Raw genomic sequence first — 25,850 nt, forward strand, 5'->3', positions numbered from 1 at the left:
GGGTGAATTCCAAACATTTTTTGGGACCTGTCGCAGGAAGCCGGAGCACCTGAAGGAAACCCATGCAGACACAGGAAGAACATGCAAACTCCACACTGACAGTGACCCACGTCGTGAATCGAACCCAGGTCTTTGGGGCTGTGAAACAACTGTAAACCACTGTGTTACTGGATAGCCACTTTACAAACTGCCAAGTGCGATTTTCTAATTCCACAATTCCAGTGAGGAGTCTGCAGTCTTAATGCTTGTGGTTAAGGTTTCAATGTTGTCACCCTCGTGCAAACGGAATTAATCCCAATAGTTTTGTCTTTCAAATCCCTCAGTGAGTGTGAAAACAGCAGGGAGGAGTGGAAGGACTAGTAAATAGCTGTTCCATTGTTTACTGAGTGGTACTTTAATATGTTTTATTTTTGTTTAATCAGACACTAGCCAACCTGTGAAGCTGCCTTGTATGCCACCTGTGAGGCTGTCACCCCCTCTACCTCCAAAGAAAGTGATGATTTGCATTCCGCCACAGGCTGCAGACTCTCCGCCTACGTCCTATTCTGTAGTGCAGAAACTCTCCCAGCAGTCTTCTGCACAGCATCAGTTGCTGCCTTCTCAGCTTGCTGCTCATCCGCACCATCTACAATACGGAGGCTCCCAATCTTTATCTTTATCCAGTGGGCTACCTATCCATCCAGCAATACCGACTAGTAAAGTGATAGAAGAACTCAACAAGACATTGGCCATGACAATGCAAAGACTCGAAAGGTAATATGTCAGCCATCATGTTTTATCTTTGACTTTACTAACTTTGAACTGAACACTAAACAAAAAAAAGACCTAGATAATAAGAAGTCTAGTATGATATGTTGGAAGGATCCAGGATACATGGGATACAGGGTAATGTGGAAAGCTGGATAAAAAGGCTGGAAAGTGGAGCTGAGTCCACAAAAGATCAGCCATGATCTCATTGAATGGCGGAGCAGGCTCAAGGGGCCAGATGGCCTACTCCTGCTCCTAGTTCTTATGTTCTTATGTAAAAGCTAGCTTAGTAACAGGAAACAAAGGGTAACGATTGACCTTTCGTCATCCGCCACAGAGACTGAATTTATAGACTGAATGTTGCATTTCCTTGTTATCTCATCGTTTACACATCTGTACATATCGTTTTTTTCTCATGTGTGGCAGACCAACCACCGTCAGCTGAACACGAACTCGGTCAGCAGGGACCAGGTTAGGAAGATCTGTGGCGTGGGCATCGTACGCCGACTTGCATTGGGCCCGAAAGTTTTGCATCCTCTGTAGGACCGGGAAGTTGTCCAGGTCCAGAATGTGGATAGCCGGCACTGTCGTTCGCAGTGTGCGGTTCATTAGGAGCTGTGCTGGGGACAGCCCAGTGGACAAAGGAGTCGCCCTGTAGGCTAACAGCGTCAGGTTAAAATCTGAACCCGAGTCAGTAGCACAACAGTCTTTTAACGATGTGGACCCCTTTGTCAGCCTTCCCATTCGACTGGGGGTAGTGGGGGCTTGATGTGACGTGCCGAATATTGTACAGCCGGGCAAAATCTGTCCACTCCTGGCTGAAGAAGCACGGGCCGTTGTCACTCATCACTGTGAGTGGGATGCCATGCTGGGCAAAAATCTCCTTGCATGCCTTGATAGCTGTTGCTGATGTGAGGTCAGTCAGTCTGACCACCTCGGGCTAGTTGGAAAAGTAGTCCACTAGGAGGACATAGTCTTGGCCCTTGGCATGGAACAGGTCAACACCAACTTTGGACCATGGGGAGGTCACCATTACATGCAGCTGTAGAGTCTCTTTAGGCTGAGCCGGCTGGAACCTTTGACATGTTGGGCAATTGAGGACCATGTTGGCGATATCCTGGCTGATGCCTGGCCAATATACTGGCTCTCGGGCTCGACGGCGACACTGTTCGACCCGCAGGTGACCCTCGTGGATCTGGCAGAGGACCAACTCTCGCATGCTCTGTGGGATCACAATTCTGTCCAGCTTCATTAGTATGCCGTTTACCACCGTTAGATCGTCCTTTACATTATAAAAGGCACTGCCCCTTTTGCCAACCATCCGTGAGATGTCGCATGACACACTGAAGTAGAAGTTCCCTGGCCGTCTCCTGACGAATTTGCACGACCCTTTCATCAGTGGCCGGAAAGTTGGAGGCACAGAATTGCACCTGCGCGTCTATTTGCCAGACAAAGTCAGTCTGCTCACATGGTTTGGTGATGTATCTGGAGAGAGCATCGGCCACATCGTAGCAGCGTAGTTTGAGGAGGATGCGTTGTAGCCGTGGTGTCATGTCATTGAGGTATTTTTGGATGATGTGAACCAATGGCCTGTGGTCCGTCTCGACCGTGAATTTGGGGAGTCCATACACATAATCATGGAATTTGGCAATCCCTGTGAGGAGGCCCAGGCATTCTTTTTCAATCTGAGCGTATCGTTGCTCAGTGGGTGTCATGGCTCTAGAGGCATATGCGACTGGGGCACAGGGGGAGGAGTCATCCCGCTGGAGGGAGCACTGCCCCAATGCCAGCCTGCCTTGCGTCGGTGGATATTTTCGTCTCCTTGGCGGGGTCGAAAAACGCCAGCACCGGGGCCTTGGTGAGTTTCGCCCTGAGCTCACGCCACTCTTGCTCATGAGCGGGAAGCCACTGGAAGTCCGTAGTTTTTTTAACGAGATGGGGGAGAGCTGTGGTGTGTGATGCAAGGTTGGGGATAAATTTCCAAAGCAAGTTGACAATCGCTAGGAAGCGGAGGACCGCCTTCTTGTCCTCCGGGGTCTTCATGACATTGATCGCCGACACCTTGTCTGCATCTGGCTGCACGCCGAACTGCGAAATGTGGTCGCCAAGCAATTTGATTTCTGATTGACTGAACGAGCATTTGGCTCTGTTGAGTTGGAGGCCATGTTCGTGGATCCTGTGGAACACTCGCTTGAGGCGATCGATGTGCTCCTGAGGAGTTGTGGACCAGATAATGATGTAATCGATGTACACTCGCACCCCTTCAATGCCCTCCATCACTTGTTCCATTATGCGGTGGAACACCTCTGAGGCGGAGATGATGCCAAAGGGCATTCAGTTGTAACAGTAGCGACCGAACGGGGTGTTAAATGTGCACAGCTTGCGACTGGACGCTTCCAGCTATATTTGCCAAAACCCCTTGGAGGCATCCAGCTTCGTGAAGAACTTGGCATGAGCCATCTCGCTGGTTAACTCTTCTCGTTTAGGTATTGGGTAGCGTTCCCTCATGATGTTACAATTCAAATCTTTGGGGTCGATACAGATTCGAAGTTCCCCTGACGGCTTTTTGACACAAACCATGAAGCTAACTCAGGTTCCATGGGTTCCGTGACCTTAGAAGTGACGCCCTGGTCCTGGAGGTCTTGCAGCTGCTGCTTGAGGCGGTCCTTAAGGGGCGCCAGCACCCGACGCGGTGCGTGGAACACAGGGGTGGCATTTGGCTTCAACAGGATTTTGTATAGGTAAGGGAGTGTGCCCATACCTTCGAACACGCTGTGGTATTGTGCTATGATGTCATCGAATTGGCCTTGGAAGTTAACATCTGGCGAGGCCGTTGCGGTGTGAACCCACTGCACAAAGTTCAGGAGTTTGCAGGCCCGAGCACCGAGCAGATAAGTTCTGTTGGTTCCTACAATTTCAAAACGCAGCGTTGCTTTTGAAGAATGATGGGACACCGCAAGTTGGCATGAGTCACTGGCAGCAATGGCATTGCCATTGTAGTCGAGGAGCTGTCAGGCCGGTGGAAGAATGCTTGACTTGACGCGAATGATGTCAAGGTCAGATTTTGACATAAGGTTTTCTGAAGCGCCAGTGTCCATCTTGAAGCGTATGTGAGCCTAGTTGACTGTAAGGGTGCCACACCACTTGTCGTCTGGATCAATGCTCATTATTGGGAGTTGTTTCACCATCGTTGATAAAGGCAGCGTATGCTTGGTGATGATACCCACCCGGAATGGGGATGTGAGGCCCTCAGTGTCGGGATCTAGAAGACTGTCGGAGTCGGAGTCTGTGACTGATTGCTGTACTGACCGGACGTTCCTGCGCTGAGGCTGGGATCACTGTGTGCTGGGCAGTGGAGCAGATCTGCAAAGGGCTGCGTAGTGTCCACGCTTGCCACACTGGAGACAGCGTTGCGATTTCGAGGGACATTGCCACTTTAAATGAACGGAGCCACAGTTGGAGCACGTCATGGCGCCGCTGTCAGGACATTCCATGTGCCACCGCGCATGCGCAGTGCGGTCGAATGACGTGCGATCTTGCACAGTTCGGTCGTCGGCCTCGCCGTCCCCTTGGTCGTGGTGCGCATGCGCAGGAACCCGGGAAAAACGCGCAAAATGGCCGCCCTCATCCAGACTCAGGCCCTGCATTTGTTTGATGGCCTGCACTCGTTCCGCAACGTGGGGGTTTTTCCGTGCCGTTTCTGCCACCTTGATATGGGAATACCGGTTGTTAGCTTGCTCGTGGAGGACGCAGGTCTCGATGGCGATAGTAAGGGTGAGCTGCTTAACTTTTAGGAGCTGCTGGCGAAGGGGATCAGACTGGACCCCGAAATCAATCTGATCCCGGATCATGGAGTCGGAAGTGGAGCCATAGTTGCAGGACTGCACGAGATGCGGAGATGGGTTAAAAAGGATTGAAAATGTTCATCCTTCCCCTGAAGCCTCTGCTGGAACACATAGCGTTCAAAGCTCTCATTGACTTCGATGTCACAGTGGCTGTCGAACTTCAGCAGGACTGTTTTAAACTTCGTCTTCTCCTCGCCTTCAGCAAAGGTGAGGGAGTTGAAGATGTGGATAGCGTGGTCCCCGGCTGTAGAAAGGAAGAGAGCGATCTTCCTGGCATCCGATGCGGCCTTGAGGTCAGTCAGGGGATCCTGTCAAACTCGACACCGTGTTTCTCATAAACATCATTGCAAATGGGGAGAACTGTGTCCCATGTTGTGTTGTGCTTTTGCACCATCTTCCTAAGTGTTGCCTTTAGGGTTTGCTTCATGCGTTCCACAATGCTGCTCGATTGTGGGTGATAGGCAAAGTGAAACTTCCGTTTAATTCCGAAAATGCGAGGACGTTTGTCATTACTCTTCCTGTGAAGTGCGAACCTTGGTCCGACTCAATACTATGGAGGAGTCCCCATCTAGTAAATATCTGCTGGGTTAGAATTTTTGCTGTCGCTTTAGCTGTGTTTGCCCTGGAAGGAAATGCTTCTCCCCATTTTGTGAAGGTGTCCATCACGATCAACACATATTTAAATCCATTTCTGCAGAGTGGGGAGGGGTTCATTAATGGGCCATTAACAGGGCAGGTGTGTCTTAGCTGACTTTTTTTTGCGTATCTGTCTGGGTTGTTCAGGGCGCAAATGAAACAATTTCCAATGTAGTGGGTTACATCAGTTTTTAAACCGGGCCACCAGCAAAGGGGTCTGAGGTGGGCAAGGGTGGATTCTATCCCTTGGTGTCTGTGTTCATCATGGAATTGACAAATAATCTGGTTCCTGTCCTGGGTGGGGACCACATAAATACCATCCTTTAATATGATTCCCTCGTGTACCGTTAAAGTGTCTTTGAACCTATCATAGGGAGATGGAAAGTTTCCTTTCAAAATTTCTTGAAGCAAGTCATCATCCTTTTGTGCCTGTGCCAAATCTTGAATTTTGGTCTGTGAAACCTGGACCGCGTGTACTGGGGCACTCTCGGGGGGGGTCGCCAAAAGTGGCCATGTCATGAGCCTGCATTTGCTGGGGCATTTGCTTTTACGTTACCCTGTGGGGAGGAGCGATGGTGGCTTCTAACTTTTATGATGCCATATTTCTGATCTTTAGCTTCCTTGAGAATGTGTTTTAGTAATGGTGCTGAGGGTCGGGGTTTTCCGTCGGCGGATATAAATCCTCTAGATTCCCACAGGGGCAGGAATTCTGTCAAGCTGTTGCAAACATATAAACTGTCCGAATATATGTCTGCTGGGGTCGGGAACGAATCTGGGTGCTGCACAATGCATGCGATGGCTGCTAACGCGGCTGCCTGCGAACCTAAATGTCCTGGTAACTTTAATGATATCTCCTCTAATTGCCATCTGTGCACGTCCTCTACATAAATGCCACATCCTGTAATCTTTTTTCCATTTGGAATGGTGAAGGAGCAATCTACATAAATTTTGTGAGCTTTATCTGTGGGCTAGGTTCTCTGTAGTCTGATGCCTGTCTTTGTCGGTAACGATTTGGGAATAAAGGTTCCTGTGTTGTGCTTGGCTGCAATGATTTCACAATCATAGAACATAGAACATAGAACAGTACAGCACAGAACAGGCCCTTCGGCCCTCGATGTTGTGCCGAGCAATGATCACCCTACTCAAACCCATGTATCCACCCTGTACCCGCAACCCAACAACTCCCCCCCTTAACCTTACTTTTTAGGACACTACGGGCAATTTAGCATGGCCAATCCACCTAACCTGCACATCTTTGGACTGTGGGAGGAAACCAGAGCACCCGGAGGAAACCCACGCACACACGGGGAGGACGTGCAGACTCCGCACAGACAGTGACCCAGCCGGGAATCGAACCTGGGACCCTGGAGCTGTGAAGCATTTATGCTAACCACCATGCTACCGTGCTTTGTCATGTGGGGTTCATGTGGGGTTCCTGCTTATTGTAAATTATCGGCCAGAAACGTGTGCGTCTTTGTCTATTTACTGTAATGTCGCGTCCTTGCAGCAGTAGGGTCCAGCGCGCTGTTCTAATTTGGCTTGCTGTACTGTCCTTCGACCTATCATCTAACAGTAGCTGTGTCGGGGTGTGCTCGGTCAAATTGGTTACGGGGTTGAGTCCTGTTATGTACAAGAAGTACTGTACGAGAAACAACTGAGTGCTTAGTTCTGTTACCGATCTGAATATCCATCAGGGCTGTAATGTGTCCCTGCTGGAGGTGTCCTGTAAATCCACTAAGAGTGATAGTGTCTGTAGTGGGCCATATATCTCACTGGTATATTGTGGAGGAGTTTAACGTGGTTCGGGACCCTCCTGTGTCCCAAATAAATTCTACTGGTTGTCCCCAGACTGTGCCTGTGACTGCGGGTCTACCGGACTTGTCCCAAAGCGTGTCGCAGACCCAAGTTGGGGAGTCCGAACACCGTCAATCGGTGCCATTTATGGCCAAATTGTCTGAACGGCCGCTAACGCTGTGGATAGGCCTGACATTGTTTCTATGTGGAGCATTTGTGGGCTGATTCCGTTGCTGTTTCAGGGGGGCATTGCATTCTCGGGCACAATGTCCCTCGTGTCCACAATTGTAGCATACCTGTGTTTTAAAGTGCTGTGCATTATTTCTACCTTCATTTCCCCATGCGGGGTCTTGATGTGTCCTTCCTGGATGCATGTTCGCGTCTACTTTCTCCTGCTCTGCCTGGTTATGTAAGGATTGTTCTCAAGCTCTCGATAGTCTCTACAGTACCCACACTTCATTGTGTCCCGGGTCTGAGGGGTCGTAATTTGCACATGCTTTTTGTCCTGTCTCCATGGCACGGGAGACTAAAATATGGGTCCGTTTGGCTGTATTGTCTGTAGTTAAATGGGCGCGGATTAAATCACCAAACACCGCCGTGAAGTGTATCCAGAGGCATACAGCAAAGGGTTGGATGCTCTCCTTTTTTCTGCCTCCATCAGTTGTGTCCTTCTACTGGATCTCCTCTATTATAGCCAATTGCATCTAGGATGGCTGTTTTCATATCTTGGAGGCTACCTCCTCCTACATTTTGTGGGTTGGGAAGGGCTGAACTAACAGACCAGTCAAGGCTCATTACTATGTGTTTCACTTCTTCTTGCTCGTCCAGACCGTACATGACGGTTTTTTTGCCTAACTCGCTCAAAGAAATGGTGTGGGTCTGATGTATTTCTATTTTATTATGGGCATCACTTAACTGGGTGATGGTTGGTGGGGTGGTGTACACAAAATCTGGTTGGTCTTCTGCGCTGCGTGGTGACTGGATTCATAGGGTTGGCTGTTGCCTGTGCAGTCGGTGGTGCAGGTGCTTTCCTTTTCGGGGCCTGTGGTGCTCGATTCTCAGTTTCTGTTTTGCTTACATAGCGATGGGCAGTTTCGTTAAGTTCCTGCCAATCGGGGCCATCTTCCTGATCTAATTTGGTTCAAAATAATCTCTGAACCCATTCTGAACTGAGAACAGTGACTGCAATCTTGCAATTTACTGCCTGCATTTGGCATGGTCTACAGAACTCTGCCTCTGTTCCATGGTGGAACTGTGGAGTGCTCAGAGGGCTGCCTTTTTCAATTGTTCTGCTTGATGTTCTGTTTCCTCTCTTACCAAAACCGCACGTTGTGTGTCTTGGTAGGCTTTATCATATTGGATCTGAAAGCTGCTTAGGTGGTCGAGAAAGGATTGGTGTGCCCGTTTGACATCTGCCATCTCATTGTCCTTCGCTGCTAGCTGCTCTCAGAGTTGCTCATTTACTTTCTCACACTCACTAACATTTCCCTCACTACTCTTCTCTTTCTCTTCAAGCTGTCTGCAGAGCATCCTCATGACCTCCTCTGTGACTCGCAATTGTGCCAAACAGAACACGATTGCCATTGGCTTACGAACTCTACTTAAATTCTTTTTATAGATTTTGTTCAGGTTATACCACCAAGTTTGTCCTAAACTACCAGGACCTGTCTCTTTATTTGCACAAAACTCAGACCACAGGGGCCATCCTTTCCCCTTTCGGTACTTCCTAATTTCCTCTTCCCATATAGGAAGTTCTGCTCTATTGGTCGCAGCGACCTCGGGTTCCTGTGGGTACATAAGGCGTTCCATTCACTTCAGTGCCATCTGTACCGTAATCTCCGTATTTCTACCATAATCTCTGTGTCTCTATTGGGAATTGGGGACAGGGGGTGAGGTAAACAGCGGGTATGGCCTCGGCTATTTTCCGGTTCACACAACTCCCAAAAGTTTCACGCAACAAAATCTATCGAGGTTACCTTATATCCCTTGTTAGTACGCATGCAAGTTACACACTTCCGACACACTTCCGAATCTTGGACGTTTGATCGATACTGGTCTTACGCTTGTGGTTTCTTTTACTTTTCCAATTTGGATTTCTAATTCAAACGTTTTATGGGTTCCCTTGGAGTGACAGAATCACTTCTGGGTCGAGTCCCGTAAGAGGTCGCCAATAGCTGTTGCCTTTTTTACCTGCTATAAATATGGCAGTCAATAAGGTTGCCCTTCTCTCTTTAGATATCGATACTATATTGCTTTCAGAGTCGCCAGGTATCAAATGATACCACCACAAAGTTCAACCAGATATCGATCAAAGAGCCAAACAATCAGTTAGTAAGTTCAAGATCAATGGTACTTTATGTACACACAAGATTAACTTACACATGCAACATAAACACTACTAGTTAAACTACACCAACAACTATGACAACCTGTACTTAACTTCAGGCACCCGGCTTAGGTCAGAGGAACAGTGGCCTTTGTTCGAATCTGGATCTTCTGTGTCTGGAGAAGTAACTGCTGCTCAGCTGGGCTCATCCGTCTGGTCGCGAGCGTTGAACTTGCACTTGCTTCTGGTCGTGGTGCTGCAGTTGGAGATGGACGTTGCCGGAGTGCCAGGTCCAGAAGAGATCGAACACATGGCAGTGGCTCCCAATCCTTGGGGGTTTTGCGCTCTTTTGGGCGGTCCTTAGGTTAGGACCCAATTAATTGGGCAGTTCTCGATCACTGCCTTCGATCGAGCTAATAAAGGGGCGGGTGCCTTGATGGCTGGGCCTGTCCTAAGCGGTCATTGACCTTACTGTTTATGCTTCCTGAGTAAAGGGAGTGACGCCGAAATGTCTGGATTTGTATTGGTTACCTGAGTATCAATCCTTTGGCTTACGGAGATGGGCCATTAAAATGCTAATCATTTGGGGGTTTCGATGCTGTCTGGATTCTTTGCTCTGTGCCGGCCTGAATCTTATATTGTCCACATTTCCCTTTAGGCTTTGCAAACGTCCATGTTTCTTGTTGTAAGTGGCCATCCCAGATGGCTCACTACCCTGCACTCCTCTCGCTTGCTCTCCCTTCTCTGCTACTCTCATTCCCTCGTGCTGGGGCCTGGTCTCCCACCTGAAGCAGTCCCTTGGGTAGTGGTTTGATTTTTGTTCAGATTGCTCTCGCCGTGGGGGTGGGGGGGGCCTGGCATTGCCTCACCCCTCCCCCCGTCGGCGTGTTGTTGCCCCTTGCCAGGGACCCCTTATTTCTACGCTCGCTGTTAGTATTCCAGCCTGTGTTCCTCGACAAACGTGCAGGGCAAATTAATTGGTTATGCTAAATTAGAAAAGAAAAGATTTGGGTACTCTAACTTTTAAAAAAAACATCATCGTCATCCCAGAGTAGTTGAGGAAATAGCCTGATAAATAGTAGATCCATTGCCGGTCATTTTCCAAAATACTTTTGATTGTGGAATGGTTTCTACAGATTGGAGGACAGTGAATGTAACTCCACCATTCAAAAAGGAAGGTAGAGAGAAAACTGGGAACTATAAACCAATGAGCCTAACGTCAATAGTAGGGAAGTTGCTAGAGTCCATTATCAAGCATTTCACAGAACAGCATTTGGAAAGCAGTGATGTAATCAGACAAAGTCAGCATGGATTTATGAAAGGGAAATCATGCTTGTCAAATCTACTGGAATTCTTTGAAGATGTAACTAGTAGAGATCTGGCAGGGAGATCTGGTGGATGTGGTTTATTTAGACTTTAAGAAGGTTTTTGACAAGGTCTCACATAGAAGATTACTATGTAAAGTTAAAGCATTTAACTTTTCGGGTAATATCTTGAGATGGATCGAAAGCTGGTTAGCAGACAGGAAGCAAAAAAGTTGGAATAAATGGGTCTTTTTCTGACTGGCAAACAGTGACTAGCGGGGTACCGTAGGGATCTGTGCTAGGATTACAACTGTTCACATGATATATTAGTGATTTGAATAAGGGAACTAAATGTAGTATTTCCAAATTTGCAGAAGCTACAACGTTAGGTGCGAGGGTGAACTGTAAGGAGGATGCAGAGATGCTTCATTGGGATTTCGACAGGCTGAGTGAGTGAGCATATGCATGGCAGCGGGTTCACACCATGTCGTCCGCACAGACAACAGCCTCACCGGATGATAACTTCCAGGCTCAACTCATAGCGCAATACCATAGTGTGTGTCGTGGAAATCATAATAAAGACAAATTCCTCGAGGTTCGATTTAAGGAAATTTATTGACACAAATATACTTATGGAGAGAGAGTGCCCCAGTCATAAAAGCCAGTGCACTGCACTCTGAGTTATGCAGTCGAAAACCATTATATTTATAGTGTGAAATAAACAACTTTGAAGAGATAAAGCTTGGGAACATACGCAAGAGGAAATATGAATGTTTTGCCCTTGGTTTAAAAACAATTCGAGTATGCATTTTGTTGTCCTTCGGAAGAACAACTTATTATCATAATAAGGCCGAGTACAAGATACGAAGCAGTATTTACATTACTTGACCTGCTTATTTTCGCTCAAAAGCAGTGTGAAAATATAGTCAATATTCCCAGCATGCTTTTAAATTGGTAACTCATTAACTTCCCTTCCACAATTCCCTCCTTGTTGATCTTTTGATCAACACCTTATAGTAAATTAACGTGTCCTCCGTGGAGAAGGGTGGTTTATAATGTAAGGGGAACGGACATATGACAGTTCCCTGCGTGTTATGAGCCTGGTAGCAAGGAGGCAAGGCGGCTAGGGCTGTTCTCCCGTGTAAGTCCAATAAAAATATCTTGCGCAATATTAAAACAGTAACCATCCGACAATCAAGATTACAATGGCGATTATAATCCAGAACACAATCCTCTGTCCTGACGATCCTGCCATCCAAAGCTAAAGTCTCAATTTCATGCAATCTTGTTACTTCTCTACAAGTGTGATCCACCAGATTATCAATTTTCTCTGAGTTATCAGGGATGTATGTGCAACAGTCACTTCCAATCAGGGCACAAGTACCTCCCTTTTCAGCTAACAAGAAATCAAGAGCCATTCTATTCTGCAGAGCAACCGCTCTTATAGCAACTATCTCAGTTTCTATCTGGTTGACAGCTTCTGCAGTGTCATTAGCTACCTGCTCAAGGATGTCTCCCAGTTCGCGTAGTTCATATGAATTAGTGGCTATTCATAATGGTGGTATCATTATTCCCAGCATTTGTGCCCATGTCATAACCCTTTGTGTCGTCTTGTGATGGAGATGGTCCTGCAGTTGCTGAATGTGATGCACATAAGGGACTACGTGTCCAAAATAGCAGGAGCCTTCCCAATTTTCTGGTGTGGCCACAGATAAAATACGTGCTGTTATATGCGGTCAGGTTTCCTTTACTATCAGTTATCATTAATCTAATCGATCCCCTTCCCAGGAGCCACCACTAGTTTGATTTTCAACTCCTGACCAATCAAAGATGAATTATCCTTTATTAAGGCTACTGCCGCTGGAGTCATTGGGGGTTTAGTTCCAGTTGTCATGGAATGTTCCATTAATATCTCATACGGGGTTAAACCCGTATTACGATTTCTCTGATTTTGCAGGGCATACAATACTATGGGTATGGCATCTGGCCATAGCAGCCCATTTTGTTGACACGCTTTTGTAGGCACACTTTTGTAACTGCGGTTTTAATTATTCCATCCGCCCTTTCCACCATTCCTGAGGATTGTGGCTGATATGGTGTATGCAATTTCCAATCAAATCCCATGGCTTCTGTCAGGGCTTTGGTCAATCTAGTGAAATGAGTTCCCCTGTCACTGTTAATACCCATTGGTATCCCAATCCTAGGATATTCGTCCTTCAACACTTCAGTTGTCTGATTTTCCACTGGCTTATCAACCACAGTAGGCATCACTCCCACCTGCGATCATTACCCAAGATAAATTGTATTCCTGGACAAGATCATTTCTCTATTACTCCTACTACCACTTTTCCACTCTTCGCTGGACTTTCCAACCTTACCTTATAAAATGGAACACTACTCCTCTCACCCCGAATTCCACATATTACCACGTTTTCTGGCAAAATTCTTCCCAGACTACATAACTCCTCATCTCTTACCATCAAAGATTGACCAGCACCTGTAACTCTTAAAATTGTGACTTCTTTACCTGCTCCTCCTGATACACATGAGTAAACTTTACCCACACAAGTAAATTCTTTAAAAAGATCTGGTACCTTCTTATCAATCACCTCTTGATCAAGCTGTACAATCTTTTGCACCTCCTTCGCTTCACTTGGGCTTTCCTTTACCACTTTAACAAACCCTGTTTGTCTTATCCTGTTTTACCACATCAGCCTTCCCCGTACTTTTCTTTAACCACCAACACTGTGACTTTACATAGCCCAGTTTATTACATTGAAAACATTTAAAACTTTTGACACTCCTTATTATCTCCCATCAGATCACCTTTACCTTTACACTTGAGTATTTCTCATGTCCCCAGTCTCTATCCCTCACAGGCTGAAACTGATGTTGGAAACCAAGCTTTGTTTTATGAACTAATTCATAATCATCTGCCATTTCTGCTGCTAATCTCACAGTTTTAACCCTCTGTTCTTCCACATGAGTTCTCACTACATCAGGAATTGAATTTTTAAACTCCTCCAAAAGTATAAATTCTCTGAGAGCTTCATATGTTTGGTCTATTTTCAAAGCCCTTATCCACCTATCAAAATGTTCTTGATAGCAACCTGCTTTTAGCCAAGAGCGATGTTCCTGGAGGGAGGCTTGCTCCTATGCCTGGATAGCAACCTGCTTTTAGCCAAGAGCGATGCTCCTGTAGGGAGGCTTGCTCCTGTGCCTGTTTTAACTTTGGTTCTGTTATGGTGGATGGAAGTTCAAGTGCAGCTGCTTGTAGCTGTGGCTGCTGTTTGAGAGCCAATTCCTTTGCTATTTTATCAGCAAATCTATTGCCGCTTGAGACTTCATCGTCTGCGGTAGTATGCGCTTCACACTTTAAAACGGCTATCTTACTGGGTTGCTGAACAGCATCTAGTAAATTTAAAACCAATTTAGCATGTTTAATAGGTTGGCTGGAGGAAGTTATGAATCCCCTGTTTTTCTATAATTGGCCAAAATCATGTACGACCCCAAAAGCGGATCGGGAATAAAAAAATATTGACTGTTTTACTTTTAGCTAGAATACATGCTTTAGTAAGGGCAAACTATTCGGCTGCTTGAGCAGACGTTTCCGAAGGCAGAGCAAAAGCTTCCAATATCTCGAATGGAGTTACTATTGCGTCACCGGCCAGGAGGGTCATATCATTTGGTCGGTTTGCTGACCCATCGGTGAGAAAGATGATGTCTGGATTTTCTAGTGGGTCACTCAATAAATCAGGTCGAGGGGTTGTGGTGGCTTCAACCAATTGTAAACAGTCATTACCATACATATGCTCTGTTTCCGAGGGCACGGGCACGAGTGTTGCAGGGTTGACAGCTGGTGCTCGCTTGTCGGTAAAGTTGGTTTAAGGGAGGATTACTTCGTACCCAGTGTGTCGAGCCGAGGTAAAATGCTGCGTTGCAGATGAATTAAGCAGCACCAAAACTAATTTTCCTTTTCTACTAGGGCTGCCATGGCTGCTACTGCTCTTAAGCAATTTGGCATACCCTTTACCACAGCACATAGGGCCACATAGTAATAGGCATGGGGTCTTTTCCCTCCTCAATGCTCTTGCACCAGGACCCCTGTTGCAAATCCCCCTGCTTCATTCACATAAAGAGTGAAGAGCTTGCTGAAATTAGGAAGTCCCAAGGCAGGAGCGCTAATCATGGCTTGTTTCAAATTACGAAATGCTTGCTCACTCTCTGGTAATAACTGAAGGGGCGTCCTGTCGGGTAGCCTTCTGCAATACCGCGTCCATCTCTCGATAGTCCGGTATCCACTGCCTGCAATCGCTCAACATTCCGAGGAAGGTAAAGGTTTCCTTTCTCGTGTGTAGAGTTGGTACCCTTGCTACAGCCTGTATTCTTTCTGACCCAAGCCTCCGCTGTCCTTGCTGCAGCTGAAATCCCAAATACTGCTGTCTCCTGACAGAATTGCAGTTTGTCCATTGAGACCCTATGCCCTCTTTCTGCCAGAGGGCAGAAAGGCTATTCTGTTGACAAACTAGCCCTCCGTCTGATGCTAAGAATAAATTGCCACTATGTTGAGGGAATGTTGAGCCTGCAGACTCGTCCAAGCTCTTTTAATGCTGTTAATTCCGATATGTAAAGGCAAATAGATATTGACTTTCTGGGTCCAATGGTATGGAAAAAAAGGCTGAGAAAGTATCCGTTGTTGGTGGTAGAGAAGACAAAATGACATTTGTGTCCGGCACCAGTGGAGCAATAGTGATAACAATTTTATTGATGGCTCTAAGATCTTGCACAAACTACCACTCTTTGGGTCTTCCTACCTTTGGAATGGGGAGTACATGGGTGGTACAGAGGCTTTGTGTTCTCTTCAGCCCCCCTAGCTGTAATAGTGCATTGATCACTCCCTCTGTCCCTTTTTCTGCTTCTGGTGCCAACCTGTATAGTTTTAAGCATGGCAGGGCAACGTTCTTCTGTAACTGCACCCTATGCGCTGGGGCAGAATGTACCTTTCCAACATGATTTTTTTGTTGGGCCCATAGGTGTGGCAGTACCTGGGCCAGGATTGAAGGGAGTAAATGATGGCTCTCTCGGGAAGGTTGTTGTCTTTCAAATATAGCGGGCCATTGCTCCTCTTTCCAGGTCACTTTGCCCTCCTGTTTGCCATAAAATTCTATCAGGGAATTTTGTCCGTCCATTTCAATATACATCTCATGTATTACTTTTTTCCTTTGGCCTCTTTGATCACTTCTCCTATTTGCTTTGCCTTAGCGGGATGTCTTACGTCCAATGTTAAATGGGGTTCTGAAGTTAAACCCATCCTAAAAAGGTCCCTCTGACTATGGGTCAACTGTACTAACATTCCTAATCCCACAACACCGAAAAATAAAAAGGAGTGACATGCAATGAGGTCTGCTTTCCTGAGTGACTTTGTGTTTGTAAATTGTATGCGTGCTCATCCTCACGAGCATACAAAGCCGTGCAATGGGTCACGATATTCTCTCATCTGGACTCTATCAGGTGTTTTAATAGTGTGCCCAAGGGCCATTAATCCTTTGTAAGACTTCCTGCAGTTTAAAAAAAAATTAACAGTGGTACTGTCAGGGTTAATGTTCAGCTGCCAGCATAAAATGCAGACACAGAGCGATCGGGCGCAGGCTCAGAAGTTATTAATTTGTGCAGCTGGTGAGCTCGTATTTGAGACAGTTCTATAAACATTCCATTATCAATGTAATGTATTACCGCTCCTAATTTTACAGAGTGTCTATCTGCCTAATAGTGTCAGGTGTCGCTAGTTGCGGTACATCCTTCCTGAGGGTTAAATGCTTCTTGGCCCCTTGCATGATAGCCTCTTTCCCCCTATTTGCTAACCAGTGTTCGAGGGAATCATTTCCTTCATTCAAATGATTAGCATTATTGGGAACCCAGCCCCCCTTTATGCCGGGTGGGACCCCATCCTTCAAAGCCAAAATGCACCATAAGAGTATTTTGGAAGCAGCAAAACTATCAATAGCACACATTTAAGTCTATTTCCAATGATTAATGTTATAGGCATTAGCTATTCTTAGAGATGTATATTTTTTCTTTTTCAATTCAGAAAAGATCTGCTGAAATGGTTCATGTTTCCTGCAGAATCTAAGGGGCGGAGAATTTGGCATGATGCCATTTACGTCTTTTCACGTAATCTAAAAACGTATTCATATTCAATTACTTTTATTCGTAAAGGCACTTTTTTTCTTTTAAACTGATCGTAATTTCCAGTGTTTTTGTTCATTAGAGAAATCTCAACAAAAATCACTGAAGTTATAATCTCTGACTCTGACTCACAATGACAGATGATACAAATTACAACCCACTTCGCACTTCATGCTTTGACTAAAATTAATTGGTGAAACAAAACACACAGATTCTCACAGCTCACAAATATCACAGTTAACCGTTAGCCTTTTCTCACAGCTACAGACATCTGAATTCCCTTTCTCTAGAGGAACTCATCTGTTCCGCTTTTACCTTAATCTTCTATTTATTTTTACTCCCCTGTTTTTTTTTCCGAGAGGGGGTCAGCTTCATTAGATTCTTATGAGGGACAAATAGGTTTTCCTACCTCATTCCGTTGCTTTACGATTGTTTCTTTTCATTTTCTTACTCACTTTGATTCCCTTTTCTGTCATCTTTAAGGAGTTCACCTTCTTTCTCGCTCCGGTTAACTTTACCGAGGCTTCGGGACGACCTGTGAGGGGGTGACGAGTTTATTGCTCATCGTTCCTTCTGCAAAATACATAAAAATAACAACGACCGCGGAAATCATTTACAAATACAATAGGGAGCGCACACCGCTGTTTATCCTTTAAAGAACCTCAAAGTCTTTTTTTTTAATTTTAGTCACTAAGGCACCTTTTTCTTCCCATGCAGCTATCATTAATTTACTAATTAAGATAACTCTCCTAGCATGAGTCATTGGCCAGTAATTAAGGCTGCCGAGCCGCAGACCCCTCTTTCAGCCGGGGACGCGCTATGGCTCTCTCCCTTTCAGCTGAGTCCTGTTTAGAGATTTGTTTTGGGGTTCACATCCCGTTAAATTAGGGAAACTGCAACGACTATGCCAATTTGTCGTGGAAATCATAATAAAGACAAATTCCTCGAGGTTCGATTTAAGGAAATTTATTGACACAAATATACTTGTGGGGAGAGAGTGCCCCAGTCATAAAAGCCAGTTCACTGCACTCTGAGTTATGCAGTCGAAAACTATTATATTTATAGTGTGAAATAAACAACTTTGAAGAGATAAAGCTTGGGAACATACACAAGAGGAAATATGAATGTTTTGCCCTTGGTTTAAAAACAATTCGAGTACTCATTTTGTTGTCTTTCGGAAGAACAACTTATCATCGTAATAAGGCCGAGTACAAGATACTAAGCAGTATTTAGTTTACATTTCTTGACCTGCTTATTTTCACTCAAAAGCAGTGTTAAAATATAGTCAATATTCCCAGCATGCTTCTAAATTGGTAATTCATTAACTTCCCTTCCACAGCGTGTTTGAAGGTATGGGCACACTCCCATACCGATACAAAATCCTATTGAAGCCAAATGCCACCCCTGTGGTCCATGCACCGCGTCGGGTGCTGGCGCCCCTTAAGGACTGCCTCAAGCAGCAGCTGCAAGACCTCCAGGACCAGGGCGTCATTTCAAAGGTCACGGAACCCACGGACTGGGTTAGCTCCATGGTTTGCGTCAAGAAGCCGTCAGGGGAACTTCGAATCTGTATCGACCCCAAAGATTTGAATAGCAACATCATGAGGGAACACTACCCAATACCTAAACGAGAAGAGCTAACCAGCGAGATGGCTCATGCCAAATTCTTCGCGAAGCTGGACGCCTCCAAGGGGCTTCGGCAAATATAGCTGGACGCGTCCAGTCTCAAGCTGTGCACATTTAATACCCCGTTCGGTCACTACTGTTACAACCGAATGCCCTTTGGCATCGTCTCTGCCTATGAGGTGTTCCACCGCATAACGGAACAAATGATGGAGGGCATTGAGGGGGTGCGAGTGTCCGTCGACGATGTCATAATCTGGTCCACAATTCCTCAAGAACACATCGATCGCCTCAAGCGGGTGTTCCACAGGATCCACGAGCATGGCCTCCGACTCAACAGAGCCAAATGCTCGTTCGGTCAATCAGAAATCAAATTCCTTGGCGACCTCATTTCGCAGCATGGCATGCAGCCAGATCAACGCCATGAAGACCCCAGAGGACAAGAAGGTGGTCCTCCGCTTTCTAGGGATGGTCAACTTCCTTGGGAAGTTCATCCCCAACTTGGCGTCACACACCACAGCCCTCCGCCATCTCGTGAAAAAAACTACAGACTTCCAGTGGCTACCCGCTCATGAGCAAGGTTGGCTGGTGTTTTTCGACCCCGCCAAGGAAACAAAAATAATCACTGGCACGAGACAGGACGGTATTGGGGCAGTACTCCTTCAGCGGCATGACTCCTCCTCCTGGGCCCCAGTTGCATATGCCTCTAGAGCCATGACGCCCACTGAGCAACGATTCGCTCAGATTGAGAAAGAATGCCTGGGATCGACAAGTTCCATGATTATGTGTATGGCCTCCCCAGATTCATTGTCGAGGCGGACCACAGGTTCACATCATCCAAAAAGCCCTCAATGACATGACGCCATGGTTACAATGCATCTTCCTCAAGCTACGCCACTACGATTTCAACCTGGTGTACACCCCGGGCAAAGTGCTCATTGTTGCCGATGCACTCTCCAGATCTATCACCACACCGTGTGAGCAGACTGACATAGTCTGTCAAATAGACGCGCAGGTGAAATTCAATACCTCCAACATTCCGGCCTCTGATGAGAGGGTCGTGCAAATTCGTGAGGAGACGGCCAGGCAGTATATTGGCCAGGCATCAGCCAAGATATCGCCAACATAGATATAGAACAGTACAGCACAGAACAGGCCCTTCGGCCCTCGATGTTATGCCGAGCAATGCTCACCCTACTCAAACCCATGTATCCACCCATACCCGTAACCCAACAAACCCCCCGCCTTAACCTTACTTTTTAAGACACTATGGGCAATTTAGCATGGCCAATCCACTTAACCCCGCACATCTTTGGACTGTGGGAGGAAACCGGAGCACCCGGAGGAAACCCACGCACACCGGGGAGGACGTGCGGACTCCGCACAGACAGTGACCCAGCCGGGAATCGAACCTGGGACCCTGGAGCTCTGAAGCATTTATGCTAACCACCATGCTACCGTGCTGCCCAAAACATGATCCTCAATTGTCCGACGTGTCAAAAATTCCAGCCGGCCCAGCCTAAAGAGACTCTACAGCAGCATGAAATGGTGACCTCCACATGGTCCAAAGTTGGTGTTGACCTGTTCCATGCCAAGGGGCGTGACTATGTCCTCCTAGTGGACTACTTTTCCAACTACCCCGAAGTGGTCAGACTGTCTGCCCTCACGTCGGCGGCGGTAATCAAGACATGCAAGGAAACTTTTGCCCGACATGGGATCCCACTCACAGGGATGAGTGACAACGGCCCCTGTTTTTTCAGCCAGGAGCCGTCAGCTTTTGCACGGCTGTACAGCTTTTGGCACATCATCTCCAGCCCCCACTACCCCCAGTCGAATGGGAAGGCCGAAAAAGGGGTCCACATCGTTAAAAGACTATCGTGCAAAGCTGCTGACTCGGGTTCTGATTTCAACCTGCCGCTGTTGATTTATAGAGCGATCCCTCGGTCCACTGGGCTGTCCCCCACGCAGCTCCTCATGAACTGCACACTGCAAACGACGGTGCCGGTTATCCACATTCCGGATCTTGACAACATCCCAGTCATACAGAGGATGCAGCAGTCTCGGGCCAATGCAAGTCGGCATTGCCACAGATCTCCCCAAGCTGGTCCCTGCTGACCGGGTTCGTATTCAGCTGCCTGACGGTGGCTGGTCCGCCACAGCTGTGGTGGTCAAGCAAGTGGCCCCAAGATCGATCCTCGTTCGCATGACTGATGGCTCCTTTCTCCAGCGCAACCGGTGGGCACTGGGCATGCTTCCACGCCAGCCACCAGACCGTGATGTCCGTGTTGGGCCCACAATTGTTCACAATTTACATTGATGATTTGGAGTTGGGGACCAAGGGCAATGTGTCCAAGTTTGCAGATGACACTAAGATGAGTGGTAAAGCGAAAAGTGCAGAGGATACTGGAAGTCTGCAGAGGGATTTGGATAGGTTAAGTGAATGGGCTCGGGTCTGGCAGATGGAATACAATGTTGACAAATGTGAGGTTATCCATTTTAGTAGGAATAACGGCAAACGGGATTATTATTTAAACGATAAAATATTAAAGCATGCCACTGTGCAGAGAGACTTGGGTGTGCTAGTGCATGAGTCACAGAAGGTTGGTTTACAGGTGCAACAGGTGATTAAGAAGGCAAATTGAATTTTGTCCTTCATTGCTAGAGGGATGGAGTTTAAGACTAGGGAGGTTATGTTGCAATTGTATAAGGTGTTAGTGAGGCCACACCTGGAGTATTGTGTTCAGATTTGGTCTCCTTACTTGAGAAAGGACGTACCGGCACTGGAGGGTGTGCAGAGGAGATTCACTAGGTTAATCCCAGAGCTGAAGGGGTTGGATTATGAGGAGAGGTTGAGTAGACTGGGACTGTACTCGTTGGAATTTAGAAGGATGAGGGGGGATCTTATAGAAACATTTAAAATTATGAAGGGAATAGATAGAATAGATGCGGGCAGGTTGTTTCCACTGGCGGGTAAAAGCAGAACTAGGGGACATAACCTCAAAATAAGGAGAAGTAGATTTAGCAGGAACTTCTTCACCCAAAGGGTTGTGAATCTATGGAATTCCTTGCCCAGTGAAGCAGTTGAGGCTCCTTCATTACATGTTTTTAAGGTAAAGATAGATAGTTTTTTGAAGAATAAAGGGATTAAGGGTTATGGTGTTCGGGCCGGAAAGTGGAGCTGAGTCCACAAAAGATCAGCCATGATCTCATTCAATGGCGGACAGGCTCGAGGGGCCAGATGGCCTACTCCTGCTCCTGGTTCTTATGTTACGCACACTGCTTCCTCAGGAGGCCACGAGCCCTTCCACGAGGCCATCGATCTGCCAGTTATTCTACCGACCTCTACGACCACCGCATTGGAGGTAGTTCAGCCCATTCAGGTGCAGGCATCCACTGACCCACCCTTGAAGCGGTCAACCAGAATTTGTCACCCGCCACAGAGACTGAATTTATAGACTGATTGTTGCATTACCTTGTTATCTCATCGTTTTGACATCTGTACATATCGTTTTTCTCTCATGTGTTATCTGTCCACTATCTGCACGAGATACCGTCCCATGTATATAAGTTAGCATACTCTGTATATAGTCAAGTTCCTGTACACATATTCATTATTTATTGACCTGAACACATTTTTTTTTTTACAAGGGCGGGAGATGTCATTATATACATCCAGGTATATGATGGAGTGCAGACAGGCATTGATTGACACACAGGATGACCAGTGAGCACACAGAACACAGCAGCCAATCACCAGACAGGCCACAACCACTATAAAGCCAGAGGGTACCAGTTTTCCCACTCTCTCAGAATCCAGCCTCTGAGACAGTCAGAGCTTGTGAGCAGCAACTAGTACAAACACCATGTGGCAGTCAGTTAGTCTGGTCAGGTTAGCCTCAGGTCTCCAGTCAAGTCAGCATAGTGTCAACCCACAGTTAAAGCATGTAGTATAGTTAGTTGTTCAATAAAATTGTGTTGCATCTCTTCAAGTGTTGGAAGCATGTCTCTCTCTACACTGCATCAAACGCAGTCCACATAGACCCAGCTTGCCCAACATATCAGGATGTTCTTGCTATGGAAGGATTGCAGCAAAGTTTTACCAGGATAATTCCTGGGATCACGGGACTGTCAAATGTTGAGAGACTATAAGAACATAAGAACTAGGAGCAGGAGGAGGCCATCTGGCCCCTCGAGCCTGCTCCGCCATTCAATTAGATCATGGCTGATCTTTTGTGGACTCAGCTCCACTTTCTGGCCCGAACACCATAACCCTTAATCCCTTTATTCTTCAAAAAACTATCTATCTTTACCTTAAAAACATGTAATGAAGGAGCCTCAACTGCTTCACTGGGCAAGGAATTCCATAGATTCACAACCCTTTGGGTGAAGAAGTTCCTCCTAAACTCAGTTCTAAATCTACTTCCCCTTATTTTGAGGCTATGCCCCCTAGTTCTGCTGTCACCCGCCAGTGGAAACAACCTGCCCGCATCTATCCTATCTATTCCCTTCATAATTTTAAATGTTTCTATAAGATCCCCCCTCATCCTTCTAAATTCCAACGAGTACAGTCCCAGTCTACTCAACCTCTCCTCATAATCCAACCCCTTCAGCTCTGGGATTAACCTAGTGAATCTCCTCTGCACACCCTCCAGTGCCAGTACGTCCTTTCTCAAGTAAGGAGACCAAAACTGAACACAATACTCCAGGTGTGGCCGCACTAACACCTTATACAATTGCAACATAACCTCCCTAGTCTTAAACTCCATCCCTCTAGCAATGAAGGACAAAATTCAATTTGCCTTCTTAATCACCTGTTGCACCTGTAAACCAACCTTCTGTGACTCATGCACTAGCACACCCAAGTCTCTCTGAACAGCAGCATGCTTTAATATTTTATCGTTTAAATAATAATCCCGTTTGCTGTTATTCATACCAAAATGGATAACCTCACATTTGTCAACATTGTATTCCATCTGCCAGACCCGAGCCCATTCACTTAACCTATCCAAATCCCTCTGCAGACTTCCAGTATCCTCTGCACTTTTCGCTTTACCACTCATCTTAGTGTCATCTGCAAACTTGGACACATTGCCCTTGGTCCCCAACTCCAAATCATCAATGTAAATTGTGAACAATTGTGGGCCCAACACGGATCCCTGAGGGACACCACTAGCTACTGTTTGCCAACCAGAGAAACACCCATTTATCCCAACTCTTTGCTTTCTATTAATTAACCAATCCTCTATCCATGCTACTACTTTACCCTTAATGCCATGCATCTTTATCTTATGCAGCAACCTTTTGTGTGGCACCTTGTCAAAGGCTTTCTGGAAATCCAGATATACCACATCCATCGGCTCCCCGTTATCTACTGCACTGGTAATGTCCTCAAAAAATTCCACTAAATTAGTTCGGCATGACCTGCCTTTTACTAACCCATGCTGCGTCTGCCCAATGGGACAATTTCTATCCAGATGCCTCGCAATTTCTTCCTTGATGATAGATTCCATCATCTTCCCTATTACCGAAGTTAAACTCACTGGCCTATAATTTCCTCCTTTCTGCCTACCTCCTTTTTTAAACAGTGGCGTCACGTTTGCTAATTTCCAATCCACCGGGACCACCCCAGAGTCTAGTGAATTTCGGTAAATTATCACTAGTGCATCTGCAATTTCCCTAGCCATCTCTTTTAGCACTCTGGGATGCATTCCATCAGGGCCAGGAGACTTGTCTACCTTTAGCCCCATTAGCTTGCCCATCACTCCCTCCTTAGTGATAACAATCCTCTCAAGGTCCTCACCTGTCATAGCCTCATTTCTATCAGTCGCTGGCATGTTATTTGTGTCTTCCACTGTGAAGACCGACCCAAAAAACCTGTTCAGTTCCTCAGCCATTTCCTCATTTCCCATTATTAAAACTCCCTTCTCATCCTCTAAAGGACCAATATTTACCTTAGCCACTCTTTTTTGTCTTATATATTTGTAAAAACTTTTACTGTCTGTTTTTATATTCGGAGCAAGTTTACTCTCATACTCTATCTTACTCTTCTTTATAGCTTTTTTAGTAGCTTTCTGTTGCCCCCTAAAGATTTCCCAGTCCTCTAATCTCCCAGCAATCTTTGCCACTTTATATGCTTTTTCCTTCAATTTGATACTCTCCCTTATTTCCTTAGATATCCACGGTCGATTTTCCCTCTTTCTTCCGTCCTTCCTTTTTGTTGGTATAAACCTTTGCTGAGCACTGTGAAAAATCGCTTGGAAGGTTCTCCACTGTTCCTCAACTGTTCCACCATAAAGTCTTAGCTCCCAGTCTACCTTAGCTAGTTCTTCTCTCATCCCCTTGTAATCTCCTTTGTTTAAACACAAAACACTAGTATTTGATTTTACTTTCTCACCCTCCATCTGTATTTTAAATTCCACCATATTGTGATCGCTCCTTCCGAGAGGATCCCTAACTATGAGATCATGAATCAATCCTGTCTCATTACACAGGACAAGATCTAGGACCGCTTGTTCCCTCGTAGGTTCCATTACATACTGGAACTATATTTTCTTCCATATTATTTATCCATATTACAAACAGGAGAGGTCCCAGCACTGATCCCTGCTCATTGCAGAACTCCATTCTGAAGGTTTATATTCATTTAGAAGAGTGAGGGGGGTCTCATAGAAATTAATAAAATTAGAGCCAGACTAGGCGGGGTAGATTCAGGAAGAATGTTTACAATGGTGGAGGAGTCCAGATTGAGGGTTCATAATTTGAGTATAAGAGGTGAACCATTTAGGACTGAGGTGAGGAGAAGCTCCTTCATCCAGAGAGTGGTGAATCTGTGGAATTCTCTACCACAGAAAATAGTTGAGGCCAAAACATTGTGCAATTTCAAGAAGGAATTGGATATAGCTCTTGCGGCTAAAGGGATCAAGGGATATGGGGGCGAGGGGGAGACGGAATTTGATGATCAGCCATAATTATAATGAATGGTGGAGCAGGCTGGAAGGGCTGAATAGCCTTCTGCTTCTATTTTCTATGTAAATTGTTATGGGAGAGGTGTTTTCAGAACCCCAAAATGTATCATGGCGTTCAACCAACACCCACCTTTAATGGATTGTTGCTTTTGAAGCACACGGCTTGTTCCCCAGGTGAAGTATTACAATAATGGACACGTGGTTTTTTAAAAAAAACAGTGTTTATTCCATGAACTCAAATTAACCTTTTAAATTAACATTGGATCTCTTAACACCCCTTACTTCAAAGATCACCCCGAAAATAATACAACACTACCCAATCTAATACTGATAGAAATGAGGTTATGACAGGTGATGACCTTGAGAGGATTGTTATCACTAAGGAGGTAGTGATGGGCAAGCTAATGGGGCTAAAGGTAGACAA

At 46.1% G+C, this 25,850-nt stretch overlaps 1 protein-coding gene across 9 annotated transcripts in view; it reads left to right on the top strand.

Annotated features, from left to right (window-relative positions):
- Positions 1 to 25,850, top strand: part of phactr1 (phosphatase and actin regulator 1) — a 707,078-nt gene that overhangs the window by 501,693 nt on the left and 179,535 nt on the right. For all 9 annotated transcript variants that reach the window (XM_038797119.1, XM_038797115.1, XM_038797116.1 and 6 more), the window contains one exon: positions 423 to 753. In XM_038797119.1, the coding sequence (XP_038653047.1) occupies positions 423 to 753 (331 nt within the window). The remainder of the gene's footprint in view (positions 1 to 422; positions 754 to 25,850) is intronic.

Source organism: Scyliorhinus canicula, chromosome 5, assembly GCF_902713615.1.
Source record: "Scyliorhinus canicula chromosome 5, sScyCan1.1, whole genome shotgun sequence".
Taxonomy (NCBI): domain Eukaryota; kingdom Metazoa; phylum Chordata; class Chondrichthyes; order Carcharhiniformes; family Scyliorhinidae; genus Scyliorhinus; species Scyliorhinus canicula.